This window comes from Heptranchias perlo, chromosome 33 (genome assembly GCF_035084215.1).
Source record: "Heptranchias perlo isolate sHepPer1 chromosome 33, sHepPer1.hap1, whole genome shotgun sequence".
NCBI lineage: Eukaryota > Metazoa > Chordata > Chondrichthyes > Hexanchiformes > Hexanchidae > Heptranchias > Heptranchias perlo.
The window spans coordinates 1,362,207-1,378,407 of record NC_090357.1 but is presented as its reverse complement, the minus strand read 5'-3'; the positions used below and the strand labels follow the sequence as shown (position 1 = coordinate 1,378,407).

General features: G+C 43.8%; 1 protein-coding gene across 1 annotated transcript; it reads left to right on the top strand.

The window, feature by feature from the left end:
• The first annotated feature begins 3,839 nt into the window (after positions 1–3,839).
• On the top strand, positions 3,840–8,795 carry rnf26 (ring finger protein 26). The gene has a single exon (XM_067970836.1). The coding sequence runs from the start codon at positions 3,925–3,927 to the stop codon at positions 5,335–5,337; it is 1,413 nt and encodes a 470-aa protein (XP_067826937.1). The 5' UTR covers positions 3,840–3,924; the 3' UTR covers positions 5,338–8,795.
• Positions 8,796–16,201: the final 7,406 nt, after the last annotated feature.

Genomic DNA, 16,201 nt, shown 5'->3' with positions numbered 1-16,201 from the left:
CGGGGAAAGGGTGGGGGAGTGGGACCAGCTGGATTGCTCTTGGAGGAGGCCGGCTTAGACTCGACAGGCCGAATGGCCTCCATGTATGCTGTAACCGTTCTATGATTCTAATTGTTCATATGAACAGTTATTTATTTAGCTGTGGTGTATAACGGAAAATAACTTACCATCTCCGTACACAGCTGTTTTAAATGTTTCCAAATTCTTACACTTGAGATGTGCACCCCTCTCCCACTTCTGTCCTGTTATCCTGTTGGAACAATATAACCTTTGATTCAATGTGAGCAATGCCATGGGAGAGTCATATATTAAAACTGGTATGTCACTATGTCTAACCATCACACCCTAAACAGTAAAGCACTGTTCGGCTATATTATGTACAGAGATTTATTTAAGTAACATCCTTCAACAAAGAACAAACATAAGGTGCCACATAAGAGGTTGTTACATAAGATCAGGGCTCATGGGTTTGAGGGTAATATATTAGCATGGATTGAGGATTGGTTAACGGACAGAAAACAGAGAGTAGGAATAAATGGGTCATTTTCAGATTAGCAGGCTGTTACAAGTGGGGTGCTGCAGGGATCGGTGCTTGGGCCTCAGCTATTTACAATCTATATTAATGACTTAGATGAAGGGACCGAGTGTAATGTATCCAAGTTTTCGGATTTCGGTGTACTTGTACATGAAACACAGAAAGTTAACATGCAGGTACAGCAAGCAATTAGGAAGGCAAATGTTATGTTGGCCTTTATTGCAAGGGGGTTGGAGTACAAGAGTAAGGACGTCTTGCTGCAATTGTACAGAGCTTTGGTGAGACCTGACCTATAGTACTGTGCGCAGTTTTGGACTCCTTACCTAAGGAAGGATATACTTGCCTTAGAGGCAGTGCAACAAAGGTTCACTGGATTGATTACTGGAATGAGAGGGTTGTCCTTTGAGGATAGATTGTGTAGATTGGGCTTATACACTCTGGAGGTGATCTCATTGAAACATATAAGATTCTAAGAGGGCTTCATAGGGTAAATGCTAAGAGGATGTTTCCCCTGGCTAGAGAGTCTAGAATTAGGGAACATAGTTTCTGGATAAGGGGTCATAGAATCATAGAAGTTTACAACATGGAAACAGGCCCTTCGGCCCAACATGTCCATGTCGCCCAGTTTGTACCACTAAGCTAGTCCCAATTGCCTGCACTTGGCCCATATCCCTCTATACCCATCTTACCCATGTAACTGTCCAAATGCTTTTTAAAAGACAAAATTGTACCCGCCTCTACTACTGCCTCTGGCAGCTCGTTCCAGACACTCACCACCCTTTGAGTGAAAAAATTGCCCCTCTGGACCCTTTTGTATCTCTGCCCTCTCACCTTAAATCTATGCCCCCTCGTTATAGACTCCCCTACCTTTGGGAAAAGATTTTGACTATCGACCTTATTTATGCCCCTCATTATTTTATAGACTTCTATAAGATCACCCCGAAACCTCCTAATCTCCAGGGAAAAAAGTCTCAGCCTATCCAACCTCTCCCTATAAGTCAAACCATCAAGTCCCGGTAGCATCCTAGTAAATCTTTTCTGCACTCTTTCTAGTTTAATAATATCCTTTCTATAATAGGGTGACCAGAACTGTACACAGTATTCCAAGTGTGGCCTAACTAATGTCTTGTACAACTTCAACAGGACATCCCAACTCCTGTATTCAATGTTCTGACCAATGAAACCAAGCATGCTGAATGCCTTCTTCACCATCCTATCCACCTGTGACTCCACTTTCAAGGAGCTATGAACCTGTACTCCTAGATCTCTTGGTTCTATAACTCTCCCCAACGCCCTACCATTAACGGAATAGGTCCTGGCCCGATTTGATCTACCAAAATGCATCACCTCACATTTATCTAAATTAAACTCCATCTGCCATTCATCGGCCCACTGGCCCAATTTATCAAGATCCCGTTACAATCCTAGATAACCTTCTTCACTGTCCACAATGCCACCAATCTTGGTGTCATCTGCAAACTTACTAACCATGCCTCCTAAATTCTCATCCAAATCATTAATATAAATAAGAAATAACAGCGGACCCAGCACCGATCCCTGAGGCACACCGTTGGTCACAGGCCTCCAGTTTGAAAAACAACCCTCTGCAACCACCCTCTGTCTTCTGCCGTCAATCCAATTTTGTATCCAATTGGCTACCTCACCTTGGATCCCGTGAGATTTAACCTTATGTAACAACCTACCATGCGGTACCTTGTCAAAGGCTTTGCTAAAGTCCATGTAGACCACGTCTACTGCACAGCCCTCATCTATCTTCTTGGTTACCCCTTCAAAAAACTCAATCAAATTTGTGAGACATGATTTTCCTCTCACAAAACCATGCTGACTGTTCCTAATCAGTCCCTGCCTCTCCAAATGGGTCGGCCATTTAGGACTGAAATGAGGAGGAATTTCTTCACTCAGAGGGTCGTGACTATTTGGAATTCTCTACCCCAGAGGGCTGTGGATGCTCTGACGTTGAGTATATTCAAGACTGAGATCGATAGATTTTTGGACTCAAAGGGAATCAAGGGATATGGGGATCGGGTGGGAAAGTGGAGTTGAGGTCGAAGATCAGCCATGATCTTATTGAATGGTGGAGCAGGCTCGATGGGCCGTTTGGCCTACTCCTGCTCCTATTTCTTATGTTCTTATGAATTGGACCTGTTTCTGGCTGGGGCAGAGATCACCTCGTACAAGAGGTAGGTATCCTGTAATCATGGTCAATGTGACCTTCTGGCCTAGGTTTGATCGCCTATAGGGGTCGGAGAGGAATTTTCCAGATTATCTTTTCCTAATTGGCCTGGGTTTTTTGCCTCTGCCAGCAGATTACATGGATCCAGTGGGTAGGGAGTGTCTGTATCATGATGCATAAGGCATCACAACTATATGGCACAGGTTAGATGGACCAGTGGACCTATTCCTGGCTGTCATTTTCATATGTTCGTGTAGCTGTAAAATGTATTTTTAAAATTTATATTTATACTCTATTTATTTAGTTAATTTGCAGAAACCAATCAAAAACACTTACTTCACTGAGGCGATCACAAACTTTTTTCTAAATTCTTTCAGTGGCGATGTACACACCTCTCCACTCCAGCTCCCCTTCACATCAGTGGAATCCCTGACTCACCCCAAACATCACATTTTGTTACGGATGCAAAACATTTCTTAAAAAAAAACCTGTATCATTGATCTGGATCCTGAAGTTACAAGCTGTTACAGCTACCCTTCTGATTGATTTTAGCGGAGATGAACATCAGTGATTAAGCCATGAGACAGGACTGTTTTAACAATTTCCTGAGGAAGGTTTTCAACATCTATTACTTTGTAAATATATCTATAAAACTAATGAAACCACCAGAATATCATTATGTTAATCAGATGTTGGGTGAGGACGGAATCAGCCTCCAGTATGATGCCCTACATGGTTGAAGAGCCCATTGCCATTCGCTGTCTAGGCTTACACAGGATAAATGTTCACTTATCAGAGGCAGCAGGCAAGGAACGTATCCCATCAGATTAAAGAAAGTGCCTTCAGATTAGAGAAAAATACTTTTAAAAAAGTGAAGGATAGAAATGAGTAGGATGAATGCTAACTTTATTGAAGAGAAAGAATTTGCCTTTTAAAAAAAAACTTATGAGTTAAAGAACAATTTACATATTTCAGCGAGGAGATGGACTTCCTTTTAAAATGGTGTGCCGATCGATGGTTCGGCGCTCCCCCCACCCCCGGGCTGCCTGTCGGTGGATGTCTCTGCGATCGGCCGGTCGGGCTGGCTGTTTATTTTTGAATTGTGTTTGACGGTTGGAGAGGGCGGTGCGGGGGGGAGGGGCCGCGTGGCGGGGCCCGGGACCCGGAGACCGGGACTGGGTCTCCAGTCATCGCCATGGCCGGCGTTATCGTCCTCCTGATTAGCGGCCTGGGCCGGGCCCTGGACCTGCTCTGCTTCTTGCTTGACCTCAATTTCTGGCTGGTCTCCTCGGCGGTGGCTGCGGTCTCGGGCCTCCTGCATCTGCTGCTCTGCGTGCCCGGGGCCGTGGCCTGTGTATTCGGCCTGTGCTACAACCTGCTGGGGCTGCTGATACTGGGGGGCGCCGAGCTGTGCCACTGCGGTCTGCAACTCGCCCTCAGCCTGGTGTGCAGTTTGCTGAGGGTGGTATGCGGCCTGGCAGAGAGCCTGAAGGTGGTGGGGCACCTGCTGTCCTACCTGAGCTTGCGGGGGCGCGAGGTGCTGCAGAGGGGCTTCACCTCCACCGTCTGCTCTGGCCACCTCTTCCTCAGACAGGTCTGGGATGCTGTGGGCATCTTAGTCAGCCTGGCAGCGTACTTTGTCAACACCATCATCAACATGTTCCTCATTGGGACCCAGAACCTGTTTTCAGTTGCCGCGGTGCTGTGGGAATCCATTGTCAGCCCTTTGCTAAGGGTCTCGGAGGTCTTGGCTTCGATTCTCACCTATCTGTCCAGCAGCGTCCTTGGCAACGTGATCCTGCTGTGGACCCCGTGCCAGTTTGTGATCGAAGTGTTGGTCTCCCTCTCCAGAGTGCTGGCGGACGTGTTTCTCCTGAATCTCTATGGGTTGGCGATCACCTTTGTCGTTATCTCCACTACAACGATCTACGCGAACCCGGAGATAATACTGAGGATTGTTAATCAGGTGACTCTGCACTTGAACACTGCGCCAACTCTTCACCGTGTCAGGAGGGATGTCACGCATATTTGCAGAATAGTAGTGGCCGGTCTGCAGCCGCTGGTCAACTCCGAGACATGGAGGCAAATATACAGTCAACAACTGCAAAGACTGAACTCGGGCTATGTGAACATCTGGCCCCTTGACCAAAGAAGAAGACACCAGGCTGATCCTAATGGGAACTTAGAGGACCAAACAGCTGTGGGCCAGCAACCGTCTGTTCAACTGGAACAGCAAACCGATCCCAACCCAGGCCGAGGAGATGACATCCCTGCGAGGGAACAGGAGCTGGCCTTGGCTGAGACCTCTGAATGTGGACCAGAAGCAGGTGATGGACGTTTGCGGTCGGCGGTGAAGCCGAAAGGCAGTAAAGACGATAATGGTAACGTTCCTGTGGAAAGCGATCTCTGGATGCTCTTGAAGGAGCAAGAAGAACGAAAGAAATGTGTCATCTGTCAGGACCAGGCGAAATCTGTGTTGCTGCTCCCGTGCAGACACCTGTGCCTCTGCCAAGGCTGCACAGACATTCTCCTGCAGCAGCCCATCTACCAGCGCAACTGTCCACTTTGCCGACAGATGATCTTACAAACTTTGGATGTGTATTTGTGATCGTTCATTTGAATAAGCTTTGATGGAAAGGGCCTGCTGTGCATAGCAGATTATTTTTTTAAATGTTAGAATCTCTCATTGGGCCAATCATTGATGTGTTAGACGAACCCAGTTTCAAATTGCTATGCAAATCCTTAGCCATAGACTTCAGAATTCAGGTGTAATATTTTCTTTTCAACCATGACCTGTGGAAGCACTGCTGTAGAGGAATATTACTGTAAGAATGTCTGTATGTATTACTGGGAGTCGGGAGTCTCAATTTCAGCACTTTATTGGTTAAATTGACAGAGTGGGAACCAAAAACACAGTGATTGGCTTTTTCCTGTCCAATTGCATGCTTCGCCTTCTACCATTCTGATCACTGAGTTTCAGAGTTGACGGTGGGAAACTGAAATCACTCACTGCGTTCCTGTTGATTCAGTGACCAGCACCACCTGGTATACAGGATGCAAGCAATTTTTGATTTAATCAAGGAGTTAGAGGTGAAAAATGATCAGCTTTGAGAGGCTGGCAGTACAGATTCAGAGAATGTTTAACTTTTATTTTTATTAAAGTAAGCTGTGCATTTATTTTGAGATGGCTGACTCCTGGATTGTCTTTGACACATTTCTGAGACTTTTAGTGTTCCATCTCCAAAACGTTGCTCCCAGAGTGCTACTCCGCCACCCAATGTTCTGCATACATTCTGAGCAGTGAGAGGTGGAGGTGGTGCTGGAAGCTCAGGCTTAATGATGGAATATTTTCACACCAAGCTTTGGAAAAGCAGCTGAGACAATGGCCACATTAGGACCTGAGGCACCACATGAAAAATCTGTTTACTTTTTTGAGTTTTCTTCAATTACCAGGTTTTATTCTGGAGCTTCCCTTTAAATAATCACAGCAACTCTTGACCAAATCTATATTACAGATTACGTGGGCCAAACAAGAGTTTTATTTTATTTCTTTTTTTTTTATTAACAAGGCTATTCACCAAAGACACTGGCTCTGTTTCCAGCGGTTGTGCCTCCAGATATTTGTTTGAGGCACTGAATTTGGATCTAGTAAACTAAACCCATTTAATTTGGGAACCACAATCCATTTGAAAAATGGAACTTCGAGGACCATTTCTGTGAGTGTGTTGGAGTGGGGCAAGGGATGGGATAGTTCTTAGGACTTGATATGTGGATATAACATATTAACTGGTAAATGCACTATTTGAATTAAGCTCAGCTATTTTCCTCAGATACCAAATGTTTATCACTAGAAAACCTGGCTGAATAATGCATGCTTTCTGCTGCACATATGTCACTCCACTGAGATGTCGAAGTGATGTGCACCTATCTTTCAGCTACTGTAACTTAATATAACAACTTGCAACAAAGACTGTTTGTAATAACACAATCTGAAATGAACGGTGTCTCTTTTAAAGTTATTGAGGATAAGACGCTTTATGACACAGGTATTTTCTTTCATGTCTTGTTGTCTCTTTGCAGTAGGATGCCAAGCAAACCAGTCAACCACAGTTGGAGGTGCGTAACTGCAGATGATGGCTCTCGTGTTCTTTCCTGTTTATATGGGGAAATTGCCTTGCATCTGTTTGGCACCTACCTGTAATAGCACGGCTGGGATTGGAAGCTCCTTGTGTGGGGAATTGCAGGTGTGGACCTACCGTACCAGATACAGCGCATTAGGTTGCCTCTGATTTTAGAATTTGCAGGTGGCACTGTGAAACTCATAGATTGGGATAGTGGTTAGCGAGAAGAGAAGACAGCTACACAACCGATGATTATGTCATCGGCGCCGCAGCATAATTTTAAGATCCACACGGGCAGTCCTGCGCTGTCTGCTGCCTGGCATCAGTAGCATGGCAGGAGGAGCTGATGAATCCCAGATAAGTTTTTAAAATCGGCTTGTCTTTGAACTTGCGAGCCAGGAGGAGCAGGAATGCTCCCACACCCCCCCACCGCCGCCCAGGTCCTGCAAGGAGTCCTGGGGCCTCCCCAGACCTAGCATCCCCCTGATCTTTGGGGAATAGTATAGTGACAATTGGCATCCCCCTGATTGCTGAATGCAAGGAAACCGTGGCCGCCCCATCCCACCGCGATGCAAGGGAATTCCCTCCACCCACTGACTGCCACGCCCTGTTCCCACGGGTCCCTGGCTGCGGCCAAATTCACACACTCACCTACCGGCCAGGTAGTGAATCTGGCTGGGTGTCAGCGAGGGGTCCGGGGAGTTTTATTTAAATGATGCGCTGTTGTTAAGATGGGTAGGGCCTCTACGTCCCCGACCTGGCTGCGTGCGCTGCTCGCTACCACTCTTCTCCCGCACTCTTCCCGTTAAAATAAAGAACACAGAATTAAACCCATACTCCATAAATTTTTACTGTTGATGATTTGAAATCAGGTTTAGGAGCAGACCGTCTCAAGTATTGTAGCTTTTGAGTTTCTAAGATGTCTTCCCGGGTTTCCAGAGTGTGGGGCTCTCATAGCGTTACAGACAAGCAAAAAATACCAGCTGCTTGAAATCTTTAAAACATTGGTGACCCACTGCTATCTATTAACTAAACATTCATGACCCACCTGTAAGACAACTTTTATTTTTGTTTCCATTGTTCCTCTTAGCTCCCCCAACAACCTAGTGGGGATAAAGACACTGAGGAAGCAGTCAGACTAAGTCATGCAGACCGAAAGGTTTCTGATTTGGTCCTCAGCTGGGCAATTGGTTGGGTACTATAATTAGCTTCCGTGCTATGCACGGGGAAAATAAATAAAACTGCCACTCTTGATAGTTATCCAGTGATTCCTGGTGGAAAGTGTATATGTATAGACACAGTGAAGAGAGAATTGGTATAGCTGTGATGTTTCCTCACACATCCTCTCCCCACAGATGAGTAGCCCCGGAGTGTCCAAGTCTTGTATCTTTGTGGGCTGAGTGGCTCTATCTAAAATGGGCAGTACCAAGAGAACCATTGGCAATGGGGTGATACTTTTTTAATTCACTGCAGTAGTTATAGGACTGCTCACTATCTGTAGAGAAAGAGGAGGGAGCTGACAGAGATGTACATTGGGTCGAAGATTTTCAAAGCAGCAGCAGGAGAGCCAGAGCCATTGTAATGTTATTACTTTCATCAAGATGGCTGGCTGATGATGGCTGCCAATACACATTTGAGAATGGGTAGGATGGGACGTGACTTATTGCTAACATGGTGGTTACTGTTGAGTACAGTGTGTTCATTAGAGAATCACTCATTATATTGCAGGGAGGACGTTTCAGGTTATAAATGACGTGTTACGAGTCTTTTTTTAAAAAGCTTGTTTACTTTGTCTTTTTTGTGCAAGTTCTATGAGCGTGGTTTATTTAATTTGATCTGTAAGACTGATAGCTGCTGTGTTAGTGCAGCACAGTGAAGCTGAACCTATGTTTAACTCGGTGGGCTGAATGTGTAATGTTAAAAATAAATAAATCTATGCATTTTTTATTGGTTACTCTTATTCTGTCATAAGAATATAAGTAAAAAGAGCAGGAGTAGGCCATACGGCCCCTCGAACATGCTCCGCCATTCAATAAGATCGTGGCTGATCTTTGACCTCAACTCCACTTTCTCACCTGATCCCCACATCCCTTGATTTCCCTAGAGTCCAAAAATCTATCTATCTCACCCTTGAACATGCTCAACGACTCATCATCCACAGCCCTCTGGGGTAGAGAATTCCAAAGATTCACAACCCTCTGAGTGAAGAAATTCCTTCTCATCTTAAATGGCCGACCCCTTATCCTGAGACTATGTCCCCTAGTTCTAGACTCTCCAGCCAGGGGAAAAAACCTCTCAGCATCTACCCTGTCAAGACCCATCAGATTCTTGTATGTTTCAATGAGATCACCTCTCATTCTTCTAAACTACAGAGACTATGAGCCCATTCTATTCAATGCACTACTGCAACTCGCCAAGGCTTCTTCGACAGCACCTCCCAAACCCACGACCTCTACCACCTAGAAGGACAAGGACAAGGGCAGCAGGCACACAGGAACAACACCACCTGCACGTTCCCCTCCAAGTCACACACCATCCTGACTTGGAAATATATTGCCGTTCCTTCATCGTCGCTGGGTCAAAATCCTGGAACTCCCTTCCTAACAGCACTGTGGGAGAACCTTCACCACACGGATTACAGCGGTTCAAGAAGGCGGCTCACCACCACCTTCTCAAGGGCAATTAGGGATGGGCAATAAATGCTGGCCTTGCCAGCGACGTCCACATCCCATGACACGGAAGCTAAGTCTCTCCTCACAGCACAACCCTCTCATCCCAGGAATCAATCTAGTGAACCTTTGTTGCACCACCTCTAAGGCAAGTATATCTTTCCTTAGATGGAGACCAAAACTGTACACAGTACTACAGGTCAGGTCACACCAAAGCCCTGTACAATTGTAGTAAGACTTCCTTACTCTTGTACTCCAACCGCCTTGCATTAAAGGCCAACATGCCATTTGCCTTCCTAATTGCTTGCTGTACCTGCATACTAATTTTTTGTGTTTCTTGTACGAGGACACGCAAATCTCTGAACACCAACATTTAATAGTTTCTCACCATTTAAAAAATATTCTGTTTTTCTTCCTATCTTGCGTAATAACCTTATGTGACACCTTATCAAATGCCTTTTGAACTATCAAATGCCTTTTGAACTACCAAATATATTACATCCAGTGGTTCCCCTTTATCTTCCCTGCTAGTTATATCCTCAAAAACCTCAAAACAATTTGTCAAACATGATTTCACTTTCATTAAACCATGTTGACTCTGCCTAATCATATTATAATTTTTCTAAGCGCCCTGTTACCACTTCCTTAATGGATTCCAGCATTTTCCCGATAACTAATATCAGGCTAACTGGCCTGTAGTTCCCTGTTTTCTCTCTCCCTCCTTTCTTGAATAGCGGGGTTACATTTGCTACCTTCCAATCCGCTGCGACAGTTTTAGAATCTAGAGAATTTTGGAAGATCATAACAAATGCATCCACTATCTCTGCAGCCACCTCTTCTTTTAGAACCCTAGGATGTAGACCATCAGGTCCAGGGGATTTATCGGCTTTAAGTCCCATTAGTTTCTCCAATACTTTTTCTCTACTGATATTAATTACTTTAAGTTCCTCACTCTCATTAGCCCCTTGGTTCCCCACTATTTCTGGTATGCTTTTTGTGTCTTCTACTGTGAAGACAGATACAAATTATTTGTTTAACGTCTCTGCCATTTCCTTATTCCCCATCGTAATTTCTCCTGTCTCAGCCTCTAAGGGACTAACATTTACTTTTGCTACTCTCTTCATTTTTACATACTTGTAGAAACTCTTACAATCCGTTTTTATATTTCTTGCTAGTTTACTTTCATATTCTATTTTCTCCCTTTTTATCAATTTTTTGGTCATGCTTTGCTGGTTCCTAAATCTCTCCCAATACTCAGGCCTACTTTACTTCTTCACAATATTATAGGGCTCTTCTTTTAATCTGATACTATCCTTAACTTCTTTAGTTAGCCATGGATGAATCACTTTTCCCATGGAGTTTTTATTTCTTAATGGAATGTATATATATTTGTTGAAAATATTGAAATATTTCATATAATTTACCACACAGGAGGCCATTCAGCCCATCATGCTTGTGCTGGCTCTCCAAAAGAGCTATCTACTTAACCCCATTCTCCTGCCCTTTCCACATACCCTTTTACATTCTTCTTTTTCAACTATTTATCCACTTCCCTTTTAGAATCTGTTGTGGATTCTGTTCCCACCACTGTTCCTGGTTGGGTATTCCATGTCTTAACAACCTTCCACTTTTTAAAAAAAAAATTCCTAACTTCTCCCTTCGTTGTTTTGGTGACTCACTGACCAGTGGAAATAGTTTTTTCTCGATTTACCTCATCAAAACCCTTCATAATTCTGAACACCCATATCAGTTCTCCTCTTAGCCTTAGCTGTTCTACTAAAAAGAGCCCCAGTTTCTCTGGTCTCTCCTCATATTTAAAGTCTCTCATCCCTGGTATCATCTTAGCAAATCTCTTCTAATCTTGACATCCATCCTAAAGTAGGGCACCCAAAACTTGACACAATCACCCGGAATTTATTTAGGGGTTCTCCCGATTCTTTAAATGTTTGCCATTGCTTATCTACTGTCATACCATTTAATCTAATCTCCTAATTTACTTTAGCCAACTCGCCCCTCATACCTGTGTAATTGGCTTTATTTAAGTTTAAGACTGTAGTTTCGGACTTAAGTACGTCACTCTCAGAATCTCACATTGAGTTTATTATATTATGATCACTCTCCTCCAGAGGATCCTTTACTGTGTGATTACTAATTAACCCTGTCTCATTACACAATACAAGATCTAAAATAGCCTGTACCCTGGTTGGTTCCTTGACGTATTGTTCTAGGAAACTGTCTCGAATGCATTCCATGCATTCGTCCTCCAGACTACCTTTGCCAATTTGATTTGTCCAGTCTATATGAAGATTAAAGTCCCCCACAATTATTGCATTACCTTTATTACAAGCTCCTATTATTTCTTGATTAGTACTCTGTCCAACGGTATAGCTACTGTTAGGAGTCCTATAAACTACTCCCACCAGTGTTTTTTGCCCCTTGATATTTCTTATTTCCACCCATTCTGATTCTACTTCCTGATCCTCCGAGCCAGGATCCTTCCTCAGCACTGTCCTTATGTCATCCTTTATTATCAGGGCTACCCCCCCTTTCATTTTCCATTCTGCCTGTCTTTTTGAAATTTCAAGTACCCTGGAATATTTAGTTCCCAACCTTGGTCACCTTGCAACCATGTCTCTCTAATGGCTATTAGATCAATCCCATTTATCTCTGTTTGAGCCACTAATTTGTCTATCTTGTTACGAATACTTTGTGCATTCAGATGAAGAGCCTTTAATTTTAACTTTTTACCACTTTTCCCTGCTTTGACCATATTCGCTGATGCACTATTACCATTAAATTTTATGTCCCTTCCTGCCACACTCTGCTTATCTTTACTCAAATCACTACACTGCTCTGTTGCCATGACTTTTCTCTTTAGATTTCTGAATTTCCCCTCCCCCTTTTATTTATATATGTCCTCTTACTGCCAGCTGATGTGATGCAATGAAGAGTTTGAAAGCTAAGAAAAACCATGAGTCTATTCTGTGTTTTACACTCTGCCTCTTTAACTCCAGCTTTCATTGGTGATGCTACAGTGGTGTTACACAGAAACATGCTGCTGGTGCACCTTAGTGTATGTGGCGGTCACAAAGATCTTGGGAAATCCATTTTTCCCTAAATATTAAATATGTCTACTTGCCTACTCTCCCACCCCCACCCCAAGCTTTGTGTCAGCTGCAAAGCTTTTAGATCAGTTTGCTGTGCCACTGAACCATTCTGGATTTTGCAGGACAGTTATTCAGTTGTCCAATCCAGCATTTGAGTGAGTGGTTAGGATCTGGAATGCACTGCCTGAGGGGGTGGTGGAGGCAGATTCAATCATGGCCTTCAAAAGGGAACTGGATAAGTACTTGAAAGGTTAAAAAATGCAGGGCTATTGGGAAAGGGTGGGGGAGTGGTACTAGCTGGATTGCTCTTGTATAGAGCCAGCATGGACTCGATGGGCCGAATGGCCTCCTTCCGTGCTGTAACCTTTCTATGATTCTATGATTTGGTTTTCATGATGAAGCTTTAAATTCTGACATCAGCTTGCTTCTGATAAACACAGTGCCCAGTATTGTGCCGGCTATATAGGCAAGGAAAACCCTATATCTGACCTCACTCTGTGCTAAATTAGATCTATGATTCAGCCAGGGTGCAGATAGAGCTGCTACAATTGAACAGAAACAATAAGGGGGTCAGGAATTGCTTGTGTACAATGTTGATCTTTTTTGCATTGTAACTTTCCTCAACCAATTAAAAAAAGGGGCAACAAAACTATAGAATCAGTGTACATGTTTGTTTCTAATACAGAAAATTTGCAACTTTGAACTGGAGGTTAAAAAGCAGATTATCATTCAAGTCCTTCCCCACCCCGCCCCCCCATTTACCTCAGTTTCTCTTAACGTGGAGACAGTAGATAATAAATAATTTTTTATCATCAAACAAACTTCAGAATTGAATCCATGATTCCATTTCCTGTTCAGATCTCACCCTGACCCCTCAGGTCTTAGACTTGGTAAAAGGCAGCAATCTTAGAATAATTGTTAATCTCCAAATTACCAGGATCTTGTGAGCTGCGACCTACAAAAAAACATTTTAGTACAGTTGGCTTATCCTAGTGAGTAGACTTCTCTCGATTGACATTGTATGTGCATAACTGGTTGAATAGAAGATCACACCCCCATCCCCCAACAGTCACCCTGCACCAGCTCTTTTTTTTGATAAATGACTAACTCAAGAACCAGACTTGCCTAGTATAATCCCTACATAAATACATAGATAGTGGCTTTGCACACTGAATGTACACACATTGAATGTACTCTGAGTTCCCCTGGCTGCCTTTATATCAGTAAGGATCAGGAAATTTCTTTGGGAGGCCACAGCCTGTGACAGTCATCTCAAGCCTCAACATGCAGCATTAGCACGTTTCCTTCTCGACCTGTGAGGGAGCTATTAAATCGGCAAGTGGCCTGAGCTACTAATTGTGCAAAGGGTTTAACAGCTTTCTGTGCCATAGTTACCTGCAAAGGTTTTGGATCATGTATGGAAGCGCCTGTGATGTGCCAACTTGTGATGTGCCCAATTAATTTGTTTGAACATCAGCTTTCCCGGTCACATTTAGTAAACCAGTGGCACCCAGTGGCTGTTCAGCCAATAATAATGATGAATGTGGCCTACATTGTTACTGAACTGATGAGGCCTGATTTACTGCTTTATTTACATTACAAAGATCACCAGACAGAGACACAGGGATATGATTCATTAGGAGTTTGATTTACCATCTCCTTCCCTCCCCGCTGCGAGACAACCTATGACCTTCAGACAAGGGGTTCACTACTAACTAATTTCTTCATTAGGTATTGGGACACCATGGCCAAGATTTATCAAACAATAATTGGGTTGGAGAGTGATCGGTGGTGTAGGCAATTTGGAAAATTTGCTACTCAATAATTAAGACAAGTGTGACCAGTGAATATAAATATTACCACATAAAGGAAAAATTGTCAGTGCCCTGATGTCATTTTGGAACTTTTGTTCCAATATTTCTTCCTTTCACTTCTCTCCTGATAGAATCATAGAATCATCACAACACAGAAGGAGGCCATTTGGCCCATCGAGCCCATTCCGGATCTTTGTAAGAGCAATCCAGTTAGTCCCATTCCCCTGCTCTTTCCCTGTAGCACTGCAAATTTTATCCCTTCAGTATTTTGTTAATTGTGGGAAATCCAAGGGTGCTGACTGTCCTCCAGTATCTTGCCCTGGTGGCCATCCTTTTATATGTGGATCCTTGACAGTGAGCAGATGGAGGCCACTCAATGTCATTAAAAAGTACAGAGGAAGAGATTTTAAACTTTATTTTTGGTTAGCTGGGTGTCTGCGACACATGGCAATCCATCATATGCTTAAGAGTTTTCAAACCAAGCTACTAAGAAATCTACATCGGTAGACTATTTGTTTGCCAGATACGGAGTGCACTCTCTCTAGGGAAAAGCCCACATGTCTTGGCTAGAGTCAAGGCTTTGGAAAGCCCAAGGTGTATTGCTAAATTTTAACCAGTTAAGATCATTCAATTTACTAACACAGGGCACTAGTAAGCTTCCTGCTGCTTGTGTTGGCAGAACCATCATATCGGTTAGGACATTGGCTTTCAGGGTTATCTAGAACCATGGGAAGAATCCCAGGGACCGGCCTACCCCTTCAGGTTCCATTAATGAGCCAGGCTGGCTGGCTGGTCCTGAATTACTGTGGTTGCCTGATTCAGATATTGGATTAACAAATCTTCCATGGATGGTTGACTTAGTTCCAAGCTGCCATTACCAGGCTACCATCTTGATCCCAAAGAAACTCTACTTACCTCCCTTCCTGCCCTTAGGAAGATCATCACTATTTGGCCATTAGGCAACTGCCAAGCAGGGGTTTGAGCCTTTGGTAGGTGTATAACAGGTACCGGGACTTAAGACTATAAGAAATAGGTGCAGGAGTAAGCCATACGGCCCCTTGAGCCTGCTACGCCATTTAATAGATCATGGCTGATCTTTGGCCTCAACTCCACTTTCCTGCCCAATCCCCATATCTCTTGATTCCCTAGAGTCCAAAAATCTATCGATCTCAGCCTTGAACATAGTCAATGACTGAGCATCCACAGCCATCTGGGGTAGAGAATTCCAAAGATTCACAACCCTCTGAGTGAAGAAATTCCTCCACATCTCAGTCTTAAATGGCCGACCCCTTATCCTGAGACTATGCTTCTTAGTTCTAGATTCTCCTCGTGAGTGGCATGGTGAGCAGCATAACGTGCCATAAAATGTGCATTGCCACCATCCTGACGACAGCGGAGACATCACATCCTATCCAGTGGTGGAACTACAGCAACAACTGCTTGCTGCTTTGCACCCTCACCAGGATGGTTACCAAACTCTGGATATATGACCGCCTGTTCTCGTGCTCAGCCGACAGTTGTCGTTTTCAAGTCTTCGCGTTCCTCATCAGCGGACATCCGCTTTTACTGTGATAGAAAAACTTAGCAGTTCGGCTTGCAACATGCCAGCCACCTTGTTGTTCCAATTCCAGTGTTGTGTAAGACCACATACCAGGCTTAGGCATCATCAGCTTTAAGCTTATGATGTCATAAGAACCCCTTGATTTTTTTGCCTCACTGTGAGCTGTCTTATTCTCTTTCTCATATCTCTGCAATTTGCAT